This window comes from Phallusia mammillata, chromosome 6 (assembly GCF_965637545.1).
Source record: "Phallusia mammillata chromosome 6, kaPhaMamm4.hap1.1, whole genome shotgun sequence".
NCBI classification, from domain to species: Eukaryota; Metazoa; Chordata; class Ascidiacea; order Phlebobranchia; family Ascidiidae; genus Phallusia; species Phallusia mammillata.
The window spans coordinates 3,047,556-3,068,542 of NC_137257.1; the positions used below are offsets into that span (position 1 = coordinate 3,047,556).

Sequence of the window (20,987 nt, forward strand, 5' to 3'; positions counted from 1 at the left end):
TGTATCAAGGATACACTTTAAAGTACACGAGATTTTGGCTTACGTTAAGCACAGATGCGTTATAGTACGCAGGATTGGGGTTACTTTTCATGGAGGGAAGTGTAAGTCTTGAATAATCATCTGCAAAGTAAAAGTAATTTAAGTTAATATTTTAAACTGAACATATTCGATAGTGTAAGAAATGTTTTGAGTTTTCGACACTTTTGTTATACAACGTTAAACAATATACAATAGCCTACATTGGCAAAAAACTGAAAGTTAATACAGTTTTGCCTCCCCGAATAAACTTAAAAATCGCCTCTTTTACGTCATAATTACAACAAAGGATCGTGAAACAATAAATGCTGTTTTGTTCTAATTCAAAACAAAGCGAACAGAAAACAGTATTGAGGCAATTTTTGTAAGGTTTAGTTTGTTTGTTGTTGTTTAAAATCTATATATGTCCAAACAAGACAGGTTGGCAGTTATTATAGCTGTTATAAGAGCAGAAAAATTGCTTTGTTTAAAAGTTGAATGCAGAAAGGCATTTTTCTAGTACATCTAGTTTTAAACTTTTGTTACAAGAACATATTTAGAAATATGTTGAACAGTACAATAGTGGTAGTATGTGTTTGTTTAATTGGTATCAAATAGATGTAGTTCCAGAAGATGTTGTAGCAGTTATAGATGACACAGCTGTTGGCAGTTTTTAGTGCAGATAAGAGAATTGTTTTGCTTTGGGTAAAAAGCGCCTACTGATAAAACAGTGGTCTGAAATAAGTGTTTTTAGACAGATCTGTCAGTGAGGTGCAAAGAAAAGTTTGCAGTTGGTACAGCTGGACCTCAGATGCTTGTAATTTGTTTATATGTTTTGTTGCTGGCAATAATATGTGTACACTAGATGTAGCTACTAAAGGTTCTGTTTATGTTCTGTGTAAATGAGCCAATGATAGAGTAAATTTTGATTCCATTTTGATTGCTGTAGTTTAAAGGTCAGTAACTCAGCAACCTCTTGCACAGGTGCCAATGTTGGCACGCTGGGTGTTTTTCATGGTACGCATGCATGTAACGAATTGGCATGCGACATTTTAAAGATTGCCTACCCCTGCTGGATATTTTTTTGTTCTCAAACTTACATGGTAAAACCTTAGTGGTGAGGTTTTTGTTCACGTTGATGTCCATTTTTGCAACTGTCTGTGCGGTGACGAGCGGCTTTATCAAGTCTATTTTGTTGTATTCCATTTCGTATTCACTCTCCCGGTTTCGGTAACTCATTTTTCTGCAAAAATCACACATTACACAACTGTCCATGACGAAATAAGTATAACCAATCTTTTTTACGCCTGCAACGAATTTTATTTTTCGGATTTTCGACCCACATTAAGTAAGATGGGTGATTTTTTTACCTGGCCATGCGTTTCAGTTTCTTTTCCAAATCTCTTAAGTCACAGTCGGAATCGCCTAGCTCGTGCGCTTCAGTGATGAGCTTGTGCAAGAGAATGTATTCATCCTGTGACAAATAGTGTCAATACTTTAGACATAACAACGCGTAATGATATGATGCAGAAATTTAATTTTGCCATTGCTTGGTAATAAACTTTGTGTCGGGCGCAACAAACTTTTGATGAGAGACGTTTGAATGATCTTTGTACTTGGAACTAAAGCAATTTATTATCTGGTATTTGCGTGTGGCTATCCATAATCACAATTGTGTCGTTTATTCTCTTTGAAATCATGTTTGACACCCATAAGTGGGCTTGTTTACAATCGGTAAACTTAGCACGAGGAGTAAGAACTGTAGCGAATAATATCGCACACATTTTGCGGTGACATGTGTCAGATTGATTAATGCATTTTTCCAAGTCATGTGTACTCAAATGCTTGACAACACAGTCGTAAGACTTTCCAAGACAACGGAAAGTTGGTTTTCCTCAAATACATTTGGGAAATTCCAAGTTTAATAACGCTTTAATTTAATCTGTTTTTGGTCGTATTGCGTTCCTGACACTCTTGTTTAAAACTGAAAACTTGTTTTACTGGTCATGAAACTGGATTTGTTTTACTGGTCCAGTCATGCACAATAACAAACTTTTAAATTTATTCATTTCAAAATAGTCGCTTACGTAGAATAGAAATAAACCATGGCAAACATTTACTTTCTGGTGTTTGCTACCTGAGTTTGCGTGAGACAAAAGTTATAACTGTCTGGTCGTGTATATATTTGCGGTATTTTGTGACAGGTTTGTCTACTTGTGCTTGCTAAAATTCCCGGTAAAACTTTTTCACCAACCATGTTGCGTCAAACTTGTAAAGATGAATCTATTTTTGAAACTTTGGTGGGAAATTCCATTGTCTGAGTTTACCCACGTGGAGTGCTTTGGATACTTTGTATAGTGCCTTGAGATTTGTTAGCCGTGTACTTTATATGTTACCTCTGATTTTACCAGTCCCATTCGCTGCCCTCTGAGCTGCCTCACACATTCAAAGCAGTCCACTGACATTTTGTCGCGCATTTCTTCCAACAAATAGTCGTATGCAATTAATGTCCCAGTCCGTCCAGTCCCATTGCTGTAACACATAAAATTAGGTTTTAGGTTATTGCCTAGTAAAATTCATTTTTCTGTCATTTTTGTTACTGTGTAGTGCGTACGGCCAAACGTCAAGCCTTTAGCTAAACATATTTTTGTTCCATAAAGTATTGGGAACGTACCTATCACATGTTTAATTCGGTTTGCCAACGTGCAAAGTGTAGTGTACAAAGACCTGAATGTGTTTGCAGTGACGTGATATCTAAGCTCGAATTGTTTCTGGGAGACATGTGTTCAATTTATTTATTTATTTGTTCGCTATTCTAAATATATACGCTTCAATACGCAACAGCTTGTATGCTGTAACACTTATAGTGACGAAAGTTATTGTCATATTGGTTTGCTTTTTGCATGACTACTACACCATACAAATAGAACCATGTTTTAGAAATATTCCCTTAGCTGATACATGTTAAGAAATTAGAAATATATTTTTTGTACTATTTAAAGTGTGGTTTGAAACTTATTGTGCACTATTCCGTTTTATTGCTTTGCATACCAAATTTGCAGGTTTTACCAATATTAATCGTATGTTATACACAGGAGTCAATTTACCCCGTCAGTTTGTATAAAAGATTCCGTTTATATCGTCGAACAAATATTTGATCAAGTTCTAGATGCCATTAGGCGTGTTGCATAGTCGATTAGCAAGCAAACAACGACCCCCCAGGCAGATGTATGCTGCTAAACTGAACGTTAAACCTTGCAGCAGTTTCGGTTATGCACCAATCGATTGCCGCGTCTTTATAGAACAATAGCGTCCCATCGCTACTGTTTAAGAAGATACTGACAATTTTAGATTTTTGGACATTTTCTCCATCTTATGACGGTCCATCAGGGTAGTTCAACAGCAAACATGTCTTGCATTTCCTTGCGTTAAAAGCTTTCGCGTACGGACCAAGTCACTGTAAGATTTGCCGATGGCATATTCCACCTTTAACGTAACAAGTATACGATTCTAAATCAATATCCGTACCTGCAATGCACCACAATTGGAGATTCCACTCTCTGGTTTAGACTTGCTCGTTGCATGTGACTGTGTAATCTTACAATGGCAGTTGTGCTTAATGGTACGCTATCTTCCGGCCAGTCAAGCAGTTGCAAGTGTGTTACGATTTTCGTTACCTGAAAAACAACAGCGTATCTTGTAAAACTAATTACAGTTTACTTTTATGTAAATTGGGCAATTTGTAACCTACGCTTTATTGTCGCTACAAAACCTTGACATCATTAGCAATCAAATTTTTCACAGCTCTGATATAAGAATACAATGTGGGACAAAGAATTATTTTAATTGAAAACCAATTTAATCCAACTTGTTTCTACAAAGTGTTTTTGTGTAGTTAATACAACCTTAAGAACTGTAGGGCTGTATGACCGTGTGTGATAAACGTACGTGCGAACTTATGTATTCACCTCCCAGGTGGTTTACGTTTGCTAAACAAATAATTTAACGCATAGTTGCTTGATGAACTTTGTTACACCCTGACTAAGGGCATTTTGCCACACTTCACGGATTTCAGATTGAACGTATAAAGGGCTCTAAGCAGCTTACCGATCTATACATGACATCAGTTTGAAGGCAAATCTCCATTTTTCTCATTACATAACCCGACATAAGTCTTTCTTCTACAGTTCGTACGTTGACTGGTCCATACATCGATGAGTAACTAAGTTGAGGCCAGTACTTGTCGCACACAATCTGCACAAACACAAAACTAATTACACATCCCAGGTTCACAAGAAAGTAATGAAAACCCTAAAATTTTGAATTACTTTTTGCAAGGTATGGGTTACCTTTTACACCAGTTGCCGATACCTTTAACAACAGCCGTGGTTTTACAATATTTTGCTAACTGCAGCGATCAATTCAACGCAATATTACAAAAGGGTTTATAGTGTGCAATGCACACTGTGCATCGTTTGTTTCTAGTGTATAAATGCCGCTAAACACAGTGTTTATTTTTTGCAAAATTGAAACTGTACACTTGTTATTATCTTAATGATCTGCACGTACATACGAATATATTGGCCATGGCGGATCTGGACAATGACTTACATTATCGTTTTCAATCATGTTGTTGAGCATCACCACAATCTTGCTCTTCTGCTCCCAAATCATTCCCCAAAAATCTCCAACAGTGTTAGGTAGAGGTGCTTGTGTTGCAATGAACTTGTGCTTGTGGCTGAATCCCTGCCAAAAATCAACGTTACTGGCAGATCTCAAAAGACTGAAAGCATTTTACTTATTGAAAATTTTCTAATTTTTGAATGAACTTTTGATTTGTTGTTAAGTTTGTTCCAACTATGTGTGTCCATTAGATTTGAAGTTAGTTGGTATGTACTTGTCATCCTGTTTTATTTACCTATGTACTTTCGATGCATTAACTGCTACGGGGGGAAAGTTGATGTCCAATAAAACCATTTCGGTGGTTGATTTAACAATCAAGTTTAGGGTTTTCGTCAAATTTTAATGGTCTGTCTGCGGTATTACACACCAATCATTTACTACATGCTTAAAATGTTTTAAGAACAACGCTTTAATATAACTTTGCCCTAAGTCTCCTATGAATCTGCAACGGCTAAATATCGCGATATTTATTCTACAATTAGTGGCTAGTTACACTAAAGGACACACTAATAGCGGCCATTGCAGGGTGTAACTTCGCAAACATTCCGCGAAAGGCCAGTTGGCGATAAGGGTCATTGTGTCTGAAGTATGTTTGCTATATCACCCGACCCTTGCCCTCGCCAGTTACTAAAATTTAAAACTACCTTACTACACTTGTTGCCAGTTTTGCCCGCAGTATCTCACTGTCTGTAAAAGGGGTGTGTAGCCTATGTTCCATTAAATAAAGGTTTTACGGACTGCTGATTATCATGTTGATTGTAGTTTATGCTCCATACGTTGAACGTAGTTTGACACCGAACCGAACTCTTTGAAAGTTAATCATATCAACACAACTGCTTCCATATTGGCTCACAGTACCGTAGGTGTGTCATTCTATATTGCTCTCCTTTAGAATTAGCTAAAATATGTGCACATGACTTACATTGATAAAGCTTGCGTTGATGTAACTACTTCCTTGAAATGACAGAATGACTCGATTGAAGTCATCTAAGAACAAAACTCGTAAATTTCGTGCTGACATCTTGCAAAGTGAGAATCCGCTCAAACTTACAAGGCAAAATGCTCCCCATTCTATTGTTCCTTCGGTTTTCTTTAAGTTGACCGGTTGCCGAAGCTGATTTAAGCAGCAAACTTGCTGTGGAAAGTTCCTGTAAAACAACTTAAAATTTTACTTTGCCTTTAGTATTAAATGGTATAGTCGGTAGTCGGCATCGCAACGATTTGTCTTTGTAATTAATTATGAAATGTTAACGGAGAAATAACCTTGATGAGGTGTTGCTGTATTTACGTTTCGCGTAGCAAGTTTTGTCGGACTAAATAAAATCGTGTACCCAAAAATGTTAGTATTTAACAAAACATAAAGTTTTTAAAAAAAAATATTATTGTATGTTATGGGTGTTGGTCACGCATGTTACGCCGAATTAAATTGTTCAGCTTTAGTTGTGTACGTGATCTGTTCATTATACCCGTAACCAAGTTGCGTGGGTTATTGTGCTTGGCTTTCAATTAGTATGCGGTGCAAATGGTTAACTATACATACCAACTCAGTGGTTCTTTACCAACTTGTTTGACAAAGTTGCGACAAACCGCCTGTTTTAAGGTTACTGAAAAACATTTTTATCCACAATTTACTTGTGTCAATCAAATGTATCAATGTAAAATTGTTCTGACAGCTATTAAGTAACTGGTTTGATTTCCTACTATATACAACCTATGTTGAAATGTGTGACACTGTGACGGTTTGATTTGGTTTGTTTGCTTTGTGATCTAAATTTGGAGTTTAGGTCATGTGTCCGACCTTCAATGTTTTTTTACTTGTAATGGTTAACCTAGCGCATACAAACGAAGCAGTTTGCAATAACCGAGCTTCGTTCAGTACTGTAAATGTAATTGCGTTTATGTAATACGGTACAGACTAAACAAATACTATCTTTGTTGGAAAATGAAACCTAATAAAACAGGGTTTGAAGAGTTTCTCCCGGTTTGTGTATTTTCTCAGGCCGATGTCAGCGTTTCTAGGACACGACACGAGCAAATTAACTTTCACTTTTTTGTTTGACAATAACTCGCTCAAAAGTCACATGTAAAACTTCCCGATATTAATACAGAGTATTTTTAGAAGGACAAATGCCATGCACATAGTCATTACTGTAAATGCATAAGGCATTTTTTACAATTGTAAACTACTTGATTTTAAAAATTAAGTTATTTAAGAATAGTCTCTTGTATATTTGAAACTTCATTTGGAAGTCTCTCTTTAGTTTTTACGCGTGGCAATGTTTTAAATGTGTGTTTATTTCGGGTCTCTTTATTTAAGAACTTGTTCCAAAATTTCCACACGCCGACGAAGAATAAAACAAACACAAGCGAGCGCAAGTGTAGCCAAATATAAATGCCTTATCGTGAACCTCCACATGGGTTAATTTACCCTTTGGTGCCGAACCTCCACTAACTTAGCCGTCAATGGTTTATGGTGCAAAAAGACCACGATCGAGATAAAAAGCTATGTACTAGTACATGCAAACGCCGTTTGATTGTACATGGTTTCATTATCAGGTTTGTTTGCCTGTAGGTTCTGTACAACACTTAGTCGTATGTTCATGTTGTTGGGGTGGTCTATTAATCTCTGCTTCCTTATTAAACGTAGCGTGTTGTGTTTAAACATTAGCACATTACCAAATACAGCTACCAAGACGGAATTGACTGTTTGTTTAGCGCGTAGATATAACCATGATTTTATACCGTTTCGTTTGTCTCCTTAAAATCTCATAAAATCTTTTGATTTTGAATTCATATGAATTTTAGTAGATTCGGTTTTAAAGGTCACATCTAACACGCTTAGTGAAAACATGTTTGTAGTATTTTTCATACATAACCACAGGTCTATACCATTGCTTCAAGCGTGTGTATGATTTTGTCGAAAGTCATTTTAAACTCTAAAATTACATATCAGCGGCTTACTTACGTTTTCAAATTGTTTTCGCAGTTTTGCACAGTCATTCCTTGTCAGCTCTTTATACCTTGAAGACAAGATTTTTAAAATATGAACTCTTGTGCTTTTTATTGTTTGTACCAAAATATTTGAGTTAAGATAAATAACACTTTCTACATACCTAGATAGGAGTGCTGGTGCTGGTATGACGTTTGTTTCATCAATTTCCGCATACGTATTATTTTCGACATCTAAAATAACAGCGACAGTGTAGTTTTTTTATGGCATCACGGTTTTAAAAGCATTTTTTATGAGCTTTGCGCTCTATCAGCGGAAAATTTATTGTGGTTAAGCAATTTTGCATGTTTTAAAAGTGCATGGGGCTTTACTAACACTCTCTACAAATATGGGTTGTTGTTACAGCTTTGGTTAAATTGCTCAGTTTTACATTGGGGATTAAAAAATAACACCTTTCGACAGTTGTGCAAACGTTTATTCAGACGCATCTGACGCCCTTTGTTTGGTTTCGGATTGAAACTGATTTAACACTGTCACAAAATATAGAACATTATTCGCTTCATGAAACACTAAAACCCAATTCTAAAAGCGGTTTATGGTCAGTTTCGGCATAAACATATTATACAGCTTCAACATTACGTTGATTATTTTGAGTTTATCTTGTTTATGGGTTGGTAAACATTTCGGACATGGCCATATGGCCTTTAAACTGCCCTTACCGCCTAATGAGAAGGTTGACGGGCTTTTCGGAATTTTGGACTTCTGGCAACATCTACAGAAAATATAACGATAACTTGTCAAACGTTTAAAGACACAATTTTTTGTTCTGCTTATAAATTATTTGCCAAACGTAAAATACATATGCCTATATGCAAACATGGACTTACCCTTTTCGATGCAGTAGACAGACGGTTGCAATTATTAGGCATATTACGAGAAATCCTCCAACTCCAATAATCACCCAAATCCACCAAGCCCACGGCGAAGCAACCGCTAAAGCAAATGCAAAGCTATTGTCAGGATTTCATTTTGGCCTTTTACTATTAATAGTCGTTGTGATGATCTAGTGAAAAGTATTGCTTTTTTGTTTATGTACCTATTTCACAGCTGTCCCCACTGTAGCCTTCCGTACATACACATAAATATGACCCGTCGCTCATATTGCAAGTTCCGTTGTTGTGACAACCGCTTATGTGACACGATACTGGTGACAAAAAAACGGAACATCGTTGTCACTAAAGCTTTAACCAAGGTTTATTTCTAACTTACTTAATTGGCATTCATTTCCAGAGTATCCCTCACTACAGTTACATGTAGTTTTAGAACCATCCTGGGTGCAAATACCGTTGTTGTTGCACTCCCCCTCGTTACAATACTCTAAAATACAATAATGTAGAATGTAACTATGGTGAACGTCACTTGAATCAGCCCAGAAGCGTTTATGTCATCGATCACGACATACTCATTTATTTATCATAGTAGGCCAGGTCCATTTTAAAAGGCATAATACCGAATCAAGCCGGCCTGGCTATAACTTAAAATGTAATGCGTTTTTGTTCCAATATTTTATTACTTAATTAAGAAAGGCTACTACTGCTTCTTACCTAGTTCGCACAAATCCCCCAGATAACCTTCTTTGCACTCACAACCAGTACTACTTTCATCGATTTTAATGCAAGTTCCGTTATTCTGACAATTACCGTTGGCGCAAATCTCTGCTCAAAATGGCAATGTTGTTGTTTCGTTATGAATAGTTTGTGAGTTACCCTGCACCCACCGTTTTCGCACGTTTTTCCAGTAAACAAATCCGGGCATAATTAACATTAAATTTACTACTTCTTTCATACTGTATTATAACGTAAGTGAAATAAAACGTGAAAAGAAAATTGTGCGATGTTTACCCGATTCGCAGGTCTCTCCTACATACTGGCTCTCACATGCGCATTGAAACGTGGAGCCGCTGATGGTGCAGTTTCCTCTTTTATTGCAGGGTTCGGAAGAACATGGGTCTGGATATTTAAGTTTTGTTTATCACGTTACAAAAACACTGCTACATTGCATAACATCACTTACCATTCTCGCAATCCTTTCCGTAGTATCCCTCTTCACAGTTGCAGTTGTAATCTGTACCGTTTACTTCACACGTACCGTTATTTAAACATGGATTCGGCTCACATAACTCTGAAAATGTAATAATATAGGACCACTCGGCAATTAACTTTCAAAACATTTTGAAACCACCGTCTGGCAAAACAAGGTTTTACTTTTTTCACATGCTTTGCCAGTCCACCCTTCAGTGCATATGCAGATTAATTCAGGTCCACTTGAATCACATGTGGCTCCATTTTGGCACACGCTGTAGTCACAGGCATCTACACAGCAAAATTTTAATTGATGACGTTTTTTAATTTTTTTTTTAATATTGTTTCTTTTGAATGAAACATACCTTCACATCCAATTTTCGAATCTTGGGCCACACATAACTCATTTGCCGTACAAGTTGGTTCGCAAGGGTCTACAACATGTCATTTTTTTCATTTGTAGTGATACTTATAAACTTATTATTGCATTCGTCGGGTAGAAAAGCATTTTACATTACAATGCCCGTTTCAGTATTAAAGAACACGTGCAAAGGTGGATCAAGTAGTTAGCCACAATAACACAACTAAACGTTTTTCTTTAAAAAAATGCTCTGCTCGGTTTAAACAAAGGTCTGTTTTTATCGACATCTGTTATGTTTCAGACTACTTGATGTACTGTAAAAAAGTAATTTTAAAACTGTTGAATACTGTCTTACCCATTTGACAGATATACGATCCCCAACCATCTGTAGTCGCTGAATTCGCTGCAAACCATTCTCCCAAAGTATTGTTTTGGGCACTAATACGAAGATAACATGAACCACTTGTGCATTGTGGTTCACCGCTTTCCCAATTTTGGGACTGTGTTGCAGTTCCCCCGGTTTGAGGTATATATCCACCTTCATTGAGCCAGTTCCAGTCATAGTTTGTAGTACCGGTCGCCCCACCCCAGTATGCAGCTTTGTTTCCAAGCGACTCATCCACCTTATTTGCCCACATGCGCAGCTGATCATCTATAAGGGGCTGCAACTTTTGCTGGTTTATTCTGACCAAAATACCTCCAGAGTAATTTCCGCAAAACGCGTTTGCTTCGTCAAAGCTGATTTGAACATTTTCCGACTTGTAGAAAGCAATCAGTACTGTCGGTCCCAACCAAGTTTCAGGTGGCGTGTATAGAAACGAAGCTGTAAAGACTATAATATATATTGTGTTCGTTAGATATTCACTTGAATAGTTGAAATACAACTAGTTTTCCTTACTTCCTTCTCCTTGTGTTGGCTGAAGACAGAAAGTCGCGATTATGAACAACGTACAAATTAACATTTCCATTTGTTCTTTCACATAACCCGCCCTTATTGCTTGAAAGCCGCTGCCTATCTACCACCCAGAACTGTGGTCGTGTGTATTTAGGGTGGAGTTTAAATTAATTTGTTTGATCGTTAGCGCACTCTACTGGCGAATTGTTTTGTGAATAAACAAGGTATGTTTGTCGTGGTAGCAAAAGCGTTTGTTTTCAAACATATTACAAAATATACGTTGCCAGTGTGAATAATTATACATTTTGCCTATTTTGTCGGTTTATTTTTATGTTTGCATTATTTTTGTTCTTAATATTTCCCCAATTTTGAATTTGTGTAGACCATTGACCAAACTTTACATCTGTGGGTTAAAAATTGTGTAGCTCATATATTTGGAAATGTAGTGACAAGCTTTGTTAGGCATTTTACTAATAAAACGTGTTTCTAAATTTTACATACTAATGTGCACTGCAAGTGTTGTTTGTGCAGAAATACTGTTCTCGTTCTCTTGTCACTTTATTTAAACAATTCCCTTGACTTGAAGCAATGAAACTTGATGTCTTGAATACTAATGTTTCCTTGATCTTAACTAAAACCAGACTTTCGACTGCCGATAAACATTTTGTAAACCAAACAGGGCTTATTAATTTTGATTTTGTGCTATTCAAAGTTCTCAGTATCATTTTGATTTTGCGAGGTTTGTAACCTATAAACTACCTGCTTATTTATTTTTCGGTTGTAACCCACTTTTGAAAAACAAGGTTGTTGAACCAAATACATATTCCGGATTTATTCTATGCACAACATGAATGGAAAAAAATTACTTATAATAAATGAAAGTAAAGATGAACTCATAAGCAATTGGTTTTTGAGCACTTAATTTATTACAAACAAGTTACTCGTTTTCTCTCATTATAAAAATGTTATTACTCTCTTTTTAATTATACTGTAATATATTTCAAAGCACGTATTTGCATACAAACAAGGGATTAGTTTGAACGTTAAATTTAAATCAGAAATGCATTTAAATACACAGTGATATACTGTACACCTATTGTTTCTACTTTGTACCAATTGATTTAATTTTGATGGTTACTCTTCACTTGTTACTCGATTTTCGCTCCTTGAAAGCCTGTACAGAAGTTGGAAAAGAGTCAGCATTGGTTCTTGAACCACATTTACATGGTCATTCTTACCAAAAATAAACGAGCAAACCGGTTTCAGCGACGATCAAGACAATTAACACTGACAACACTCCCCAAACCCAATCCATCTGGCAACATTGTACTTCTAAAAATAGAGCACAATTTTCGGTAATTATTTTTAATTAAAGACACGGCTTTTAAGATGCGTATTTCTGGTTAGTCTATTACTGAAGTATAAACATTTTGTTCTGTTTGCACAAAGAGTTATTGTAGAAAAAATTATATCGTGGATTTAAAAAAAAAATTATAATACATATGCCATTCTTCGTGATACTTAGGTTCTATGACCCCATTAACTTTATTGTTGAAAACAAACTGTTTGGTCTGCAAACAATTGTGCGTTTGTCCACTTGTAGCAACGATAGTATTAATAAAGTCTGATTGGCGTATTGTTTTAACTCGTCTTTTGTCCATTCTCGCCCAGACTGCAATCGAACCAAAAGTATCATTTTGCATTTACATATTTCAACAGAACGACGGATCTTCACAGCAACGATTCTTTTCCTAACCAAACTAATCGACTCAAAAATAGATAAAATAGTCAATAATATTGTTAGGGGCTGTCTGATAAACTAAGAAAGCACGTTTGAATAAGCATTGTATGTCCTTGATTATAACAACCTTCCCCATAGGACTATATACTTCCACTTTACAAATAGGCAAAGGATGCGTGGATATATTTGTAAGCAATGCGTTGGTCTACCTCTAGCGACAATTATGTTTGCAGTAATCATCCACTTACTGTTCTCGCACGTTTCACCGTAATAACCTTCTTGACATTGACAGAAAGGTTTGTCGTCAGCATTCCTCACACAAGATCCGTTGTTGAGACAGCTGATATCTGCACAGATGTCTGAAAGAAGTATTAACTGCGATTGTACTAATTGCAGTATTGATCAAAACTTGCGTTTATTGAATTTAAATACCTTTCTTCACACACGATTTCAAAGAACTTTGTGCAAAGCATATTTCGTCGTCAGTGCATGGTGGGGTACATGGATCTGAAATTTAGAAATAACTTGAATAGTTTTGTGGGGAATTTTCTCTACATTTCGGTCAGTCTATTGTTACTACTGATATGGCGTTCACAACTATATTTACAAATACAAACTGATACTTTTGATGAAGTTCGTATGCTTACCCATTTGACAGATGTACGATCCCCAACCATCTGTAGTTGGTGAATTCGCTGCAAACCATTCACCTAAAGAACTGCCCTGTGCACTGACACGAAGATAACATGAGCCACTTGTGCATTGTGGTTCGCCACTTTCCCAATTCTGATATTGTGTATCAGTGCCTCCGGTTTGAGGTATATATCCACCACCATTCAGCCAGTACCAGCTGTAATTATCTTCAGCGGTCGCACCACCCCAGTATGCAGCTTTGTTTCGAAGCGACTCGTCAACCTCATTTGCCCACATACGCAGCTGATTATCTATGAGGGGCTGCAACTTTTGCTCTTTTATTTTGACCAAACGACCTTCAGGATAGTTTTCGCAAAAGGCATTAGCTTCGTTAAAGCTGATTTGAACATTTTCCGACTTGTAGAAAGCAATTAATCTTGTCGCCCCCAACCAAGTTTCAGGTGGCGTGTATAGAAATGAAGCTGCAAAACCTATAATGTATATTCTGTTTGTTAGGTATCTACTGATAATAGTGGGTAATTTAAATGCAACTAGTTTTTCTTACTTCCTTACTAAGTCGCTATCACGAACAACGAACAAGCAAGCATTTTCATTTTGGTCATAACCGTCTTCGTTCCTTGAACGCTGGTCCTATCTACTACCCCAAATTGGTAATACTGTGTATTTAGGGTTGAGATTCAAACAACATGTTTTGCTCGATTGCGCACTCTTCTGGCGAATTGTTTTGTGAATATACAAGCTTGTCACGTAATATGTTGCAGCAGAAACGGTTATGACAAATAAATTACCACGGCAGAAAATAGGTTAAACAGCCTACACTGTAGGTGTTTTCATGGAAATATAGGTCACAAATTCCCATTGCCTTTTATCTATGAATGCTATGGCTGGAAGTTTGTCAGACGAGTACGTATATTTTCAAACTAAGCAGCCTAACATCGCCTATGCGGTTATGATATAAAAATGTATGCCTTGGCGTTTTAAATTTAAATTGTGTTTTGTGACTAGGTGCTGACTTTGTTAATTATGTTGCTACTTTCCATAGTGTTTTTATTTCTACACATTTAAGAACAGAAATGACTTTCACAACGTTTCGGTATTTCGGTTTCGGCGTCGTTGTTAATTGTTGTTTTTGGAAGGTTACCTTCTAACTTAGGTAATGATCTAATATTCGAAGTAAGCTTTCTTACCGCATTGCTTTTCGATGTCTATATGAAGGTGTTCAATTAAATAAATGTTAATTGCAGTGCAACTAATTTGCCTTTCATGAATTTTCTGAGTGGTAATGACAAAATTTTAACTGTGATTTAGATGTAGAGATGTAGTTATCCACGGCTCAATTAAGATATTTTTGTTTGCTGTATCATTTTACTGTTTTGGCTATAACCTTTTGTTGTTTGTTCAAAAACGCTTCTGTATAATTTTAGTAAACACACAAACAAAAACAAAACTACATTTTAAATGAGTGCTGTATAAAACCAAACATTTTAGGTAAAAAAACACATGCATTTGTCCTAAGATTTCTTTCAAAGTTGAACTGCAGAGTGTCAGGTAGGGTTCTTGTCTTCGATTATGCAATACCTACTCGATTGTTTGGCTTTGCCGAACTGTATAAACACAAATAATATTTAGTTCGGGTCCTTGAAATGAATTTACGTGACCGTCATTACCAATAACAATAAAGTAGCAAACAAGTTCCACCGACGGCCAGCACAAGTAACATTGACAACACTCCCCAAACCCAGTCCATCTGACCGCCTTTGATTTCTAAATTTAGAAAACAGAAAGTAAATAATTATTTGTCAGTTGTTGCGTTTGTTTTTTGTGAAATTTAGGCACAGACTTTGGTTGGCATAAATACAGACGAATCAGTTAATCGTTTTATTGGCGATTAACTGAGTTGGCATGTATTCGTAATTCTTGCCACATTTGTCATGGGAAATTCCTTAATATTTGTGTATTATGACACTCAAAACTTGCTTAAATGTAAGCATGACACAAAGGATGTGTCACCCACAACTGTCACAAATAATGGCATATGTCACTAAAAATCCAATCCTATGTTGTCTATCACGGTTTAATTTGACTAGCGATAAATTCCCATGTATGTTTTTTTTTTCAATCAGAAACGATTTTGATTTTTCACATAACCCTTGTGCGCACAAATTGCGAGGACTCCTTAGTTTTAATACGTTTTTAAGAATAGTATTACCCCCTTTAACGAGAAAAATCAGTGAATGTTTTTTGACAACTTAAGCAAATTTTAATATAGCGCTTATACAATTTGATTACTATAGTGTAGTTATGCACCGCATAGTTGCAGTATACAGTAAAGTACCTTACATCACAACAAAATAGACGTTATAAATTTTTCTTGTGTTCTTGTGCTAGTTTAATACCTTTTCTAAACGAAGGACCGCTGTAGCTTTCTTGGCGACAAAGATGCTATTTACCCAAACACACTTGTTTAGTCAAGAAAAAAAATCGTTTTTAACGAGCTTCCGTCCCAGTAATACCGCTTGACAAACAGAGCAGTCTATGTATTTTTTATACTTACACCCACCATTTTCGCATGTTAAACCATTGTATCCATCTCGGCAATGGCATACAAATTTGTTATCCGTTACTTCGCAAACACCATTGTTTAGACAAGGCTGAGAGTCACATACGTTTGATGGGCAAATAAAAGTAGTTTGTATACGCTAAAGTAAAGACCAAGTATGACATATATAGAATACCTTTTTCACACATTGACCCGCTGAAACCAATTTGGCAGTGACATATGAAATTATCTTCATTTGTTTCACAAATTCCGTCGTTTAGACAAGGTTGAGACGAGCATACGTCTGTAAATTAAAATCTTTCAGCGTCAAGTATTTTTTTATGACTTGCTTTGTGTACCGTTTTCACACTTTGTTCCGCTGTAACCATCTTGGCAATGACACAAAAAGTTAGCTCCATTTGTTACACAAATTCCTTGGTTCAAACATGGTTGTGAAGTGCACATGTCTGTTAAATAAAGTGTTAGGTGAATTTTAACCATTGACTTTATACTGTCATCATTCATTGTTACCGTTTTGGCACGTTATTCCACTATAGCCATCTTCGCAATGACACAAAAAGTTGGTTCTATTTGTTTCACAAATTCCTTCGTTTAAACAAGGTTGGGAAGTACACATGTCTGTAAAATATAGTGTTAGGTTATGTTTACCCAATGGCTGTCCTTTCATATCTTGTTTCACTTACCGTTTTGGCATGTTGTTCCACTGTAGCCATCTTGGCAATGACACATAAAGTTGGTTCCATTTGTTTCACAAATTCCTTGGTTTAAGCAAGGTTGCGAAGTACACATGTCTGTGAAACAGAACGCTGGGGTAAAGTTTGACCAAGGACTGTACAGCTATCATTTTTTTGCTAACTGTTTTGGCATGTTACTCCACTATAGCCATCTTGGCAACGACACAAAAAGTTGGTTCCATTTGTCTCACAAATTCCTTGGTTTAAACACGGTTGTGAAGTGCACATGTCTGTTACCAGAAAACGTTAATGTAGTTTTTGACAATTGGCTGTGCTGTCTTAATTTATTTTTACCGTTTTGGCATGTTGTTCCACTATATCCATCTTGGCATTGGCATAAAAAGTTGGTTCCATTTGTTTCACACATTCCTTGATTTAAACAAGGTTGCGAAGTACACATGTCTGTAAAACAGGACGCTGGGGTAAAGTTTGACCAAGGACTGTACTGCTATCATTTTTTTTGCTAACTGTTTTGGCATGTTACTCCACTATAGCCATCTTGGCAATGACACAAAAAGTTGGTTCCATTTGTCTCACAAATTCCTTGGTTTAAACACGGTTGTGAAGTGCACATGTCTGTTAGCAGAAAACGGTAATGTAGTTTTTGACAATTGGCTGTGCTGTCTTAATTTATTTTTACCGTTTTGGCATGTTGTTCCACTATATCCATCTTGGCAATGACACAAAAAGTTGGTTCCATTTGTTTTGCAAATTCCCTGGTTTAAACAAGGTTGCGAAGTGCACATGTCTGTTACCAGAAAACGTTAATGTAGTTTTTGACAATTGGCTGTGCTGTCTTAATTTATTTTTACCGTTTTGGCATGTTGTTCCACTATATCCATCTTGGCAATGGCACAAAAAGTTGGTTCCATTTGTCTCACAAACTCCTTGGTTTAAACACGGTTGTGAAATGCACATGTCTGTTACCAGAAAACATTAATGTAGTTTTTGACAATTGGCTGTGCTGTCTTAATTTATTTTTACCGTTTTGACATACTGTTCCACTATATCCATCTTGACAATGGCATAAAAAGTTGGTTCCATTTGTTTCACACATTCCTTGATTTAAACAAGGTTGTGAAGTGCACATGTCTGTTAAACAGAACGCTGGGGTAAAGTTTGACTAAGGACTGTACTGCTATAATTTTTTTTCGCTAACCGTTTTGGCAGGTTATTCCACTATAGCCATCTTCGCAATGACACCAAAAGTTGGTTCCATTTGTTTCACAAATTCCCTCGTTTAAACAAGGTTGGGAAGTACACATGTCTGTAAAACAACATGTTTAGTTGAACGTTTAAATAATGACTGTGTCATTATTTTTTTTTTACCATTTTGACACAGTATTCCGCTATAGCCACTTTGACAATGACACGAAAAGTTGGTTCCATTTGTTTCACAAATTCCCTGGTTTAAACAGGGTTGGGAAGTGCAGATGTCTGAAAAAACGTGTAGAGTCGGGCGACGCGTGCCAATTTACTTGTTACTTTAATGGTGGTTTGTGCGAGTAATAGTGGTTTGTGCCGGTATCAATTTTAAGGAGAGAGCAGGACGTTTAGTTTTGTGTGGTATCAATTTTAAGGAGAGGTTTGTGTGGTATCAATTTTAAGGAGAGAGCAGGGCGTTTAGTGCACATAGACTGGATTTTAAGAGAATGGATCGATAAGAAACTAAAAACAAGCAGTGTAACATGTTAAATTAGTACTTCAGTATGAACACGTAAATAGTTTGGCGTGCCAACAACGATCACGTCGCGTGCCAACCTTGGCACGCGTGCCAGCGGTTTGCCGACCCCTGCTCTATACTGTCATCATTCATTGTTACCGTTTTGGCACGTTGGTCCGCTGTAGCCGTCTTGACAACGACACGAGAAGTTGTTTCCTTGTACTTCACATACTCCGTTGTTCAAACAAGGTTGTGGCATACATACGTCTATAAATTAGATTGTTGTTTACTGCATCGACCACAATATCAGTATTAGATTTTTGCTTTACCGTTTTCGCACATATTTCCATTGTATCCATTTTGACATCGACAAACGGCCGCACCGTCAACATCGACTGCACAAGTACCATTGTTGAGGCATTCCGTGTTGTTGCAGACGTCTGACACATATTTATTCACATATTTAGTGGTTTGTTAACAACACACATTTACTTAGAGTTTCATGAACCATTGATTGTTATTTTCCTCCTTAGACCTTTTAATTTGCGACGTGGTTTCTAAATTCAATTATTTTGAAAAGAAACGGCCAAAGTTGAAGCACATTTTTGTCACAAACGCATTATTTTTGTAACTTAAAGTTTAACATTTGGATGCAGTGATTATTTTTTACCCAATCTGCATGTTATGAAGCCCCATTGTAGCAGAATGTTTTTTATAGGCATAAGTTTGGCTACCATCGAAAGTTTAGCGCAAGGACCACAATGCTTACTGTTGTCAAACAATAAATTAATAACTCGCAAAATGTCAATGTTTCAATTGCCACACACGAGTAACAGGAATTAGAATTAGCAACCATTGTCAATACAAACTCATGTTAGAATCACATACCTAAATAATGAACAAAATATTTTACTTATCTGACCTATATTACATGTCTCTCCATAATAACCTAAAGTACAATTGCAAGTAGCGCTTGATCCCTGCGCGATGCATGTTCCGTTGTGGTAACACGGATTGGGAAAGCACACATCTAAAAAAAACGATTCAGATTGATTTGCTTTTTATATGATATCAATATTTTGACATCCGTTTACCGGTGTCGCAATTTCTGCCAGTAAACCCTTCGGTGCAGTTGCAAGTGTAATCAGACTGTGCTGCGTGGCATGTTCCATTATTTCTGCAAGGCGTGCTGATACAAGGATCTAAAACATGAACGAACATTCGTAAATTTCAATCCACAGTTTGTTATTATTAATAACTATTGTAGTGTTTTGTTTTTCAGTTCCACACATTATTTTGGAACTCTACATACCGACATGTACATAAGTTTAATGATGAGAATAACGACCTAAATAAACATAAACAGCGACATGCTTTATTGTTCAAACGTTTCAGCAAATGGTCACGCCATCATCAGTGATATAAAGGGCTACATCAGTTACACCCGTTTATATGAAGTGGACATAAACGGGTGTAACTGACGTGGCTTTTCACATTTCTGATCATAGCATGACCATTTGCCGAAACGTTTGAATAATAAAGCATGTCGCTTTTTACGTCTAATTGGGCCGTTATTTTTTTCATAAAACACATTACTTCAACCAACCTTTTTCAACACATGTTGTACTTTGAAGTTGGGCAAAGCAAATTTTGTTTTCAGCACAAGAGGGATTACAGGGCTCTAAATCATAAGAGAAAATAGTTGTATTGTATCATATGCACTAATTGCATCGCTAATGATTTACACAGTTAAACAACACTCCAAGATAACAGTATTAGTATTAACATATGTGAAACAAGATTACACAGTCATGGCTAAACAAATGACTGCGTTCAAGATGTTACTGTCGTTTTTGCACTTACCCATTTCACAAATGTACGAACCCCAACCATCTGTAGTTGGTGCATTCTCAGCGAACCATTCCCCTAAAGTACTGGCCTGTGCACTGACACGGAGATAACATATTTGACTTGAACATTGTGGTTCTCCATCTTGCCAGTTTTCATAGCCTGGTTCACCCGGATTAGGAAGATATTGACCTCCATTTATCCATAACCAATTGTTGTGATAGCTACTGGCACCAGCCCAGTATGCAGCCTTGTTTCCTAACAAACTGTCCACATCATTTTGCCAATTGCTTAGTTGAACGTTTATAAGTAGTTGCAAGTCTTGCTCTGTAATAGTTACTAACGATCCCTTTTGGTATGTTTTGCAATATTCTCCTGCTTCGGTAAAACTGATTTGCAAGTTTTTTGATTCGTAGAAAACAATCAGCCGTGGTGGTCCGGTCCAATATGGTGGCGTGTATTCAAACGACCATGCAAAATCTAATAAACTTTTGGTTACAAACTGTTAGTCATTGGATTTATATACTAGCTATACTCACCTCCTTCAGCAGTAACCTCCTGCAAGCTTATTACGGTTAAGACAAGCAATAGAAACTCAACTTTTCGCATTTTTTTGTTAACTATCGGACTGCTGGCGATGCGTTAGCATAGACGGTTACTCTCCAAGGAGAAGCTCAAACACAACTTCGACAACGTAGGATGCGGTGTTTAGCGCACTCTACTGGCAAGTCGAAATAGTCGCCGAATAAAACGTGATGTCCTAATAATTGGTTGGAAAATTACTATTAGCTGAGTTGCGGTT

At 36.7% G+C, this 20,987-nt stretch overlaps 1 protein-coding gene and 1 long non-coding RNA gene across 2 annotated transcripts; both read right to left on the reverse strand.

The window, feature by feature from the left end:
- Positions 1-4: 4 nt before the first annotated feature.
- LOC145232693 (receptor-type tyrosine-protein phosphatase alpha-like) lies at positions 5-5,719 on the reverse strand. The gene is made up of 8 exons (XM_080097363.1): positions 5,621-5,719; positions 4,627-4,761; positions 4,123-4,269; positions 3,544-3,692; positions 2,412-2,547; positions 1,386-1,489; positions 1,116-1,258; positions 5-120 (listed from the first exon to the last, which is right to left on the reverse strand). The coding sequence occupies exons 1-8, from the start codon at positions 5,717-5,719 to the stop codon at positions 5-7; spliced, it is 1,029 nt and encodes a 342-aa protein (XP_079953489.1).
- Positions 5,720-7,668: 1,949 nt separating this feature from the next.
- LOC145233821 (uncharacterized) lies at positions 7,669-8,421 on the reverse strand. The gene is made up of 3 exons (XR_013861185.1): positions 8,368-8,421; positions 7,812-7,881; positions 7,669-7,718 (listed from the first exon to the last, which is right to left on the reverse strand). It is a non-coding gene; the product is annotated as an uncharacterized LOC145233821 (long non-coding RNA).
- Between the last annotated feature and the right edge of the window lie 12,566 nt (positions 8,422-20,987).

Coding starts and splice junctions, on each gene's coding strand:
- LOC145232693 (XM_080097363.1), bottom strand. CDS start 5,719: ATGTCAGCACGAAATTTACGAGTTTTGTTCTTAGATGACTTCAATCGA. Junction 3,693..4,122: donor CTGATGTCATGTATAGATCG/GTAAGCTGCTTA, acceptor GTTGTTTTTCAG/GTAACGAAAATCGTAACACA. Junction 121..1,115: donor CACCACTAAGGTTTTACCAT/GTAAGTTTGAGA, acceptor TTTACTTTGCAG/ATGATTATTCAAGACTTACA.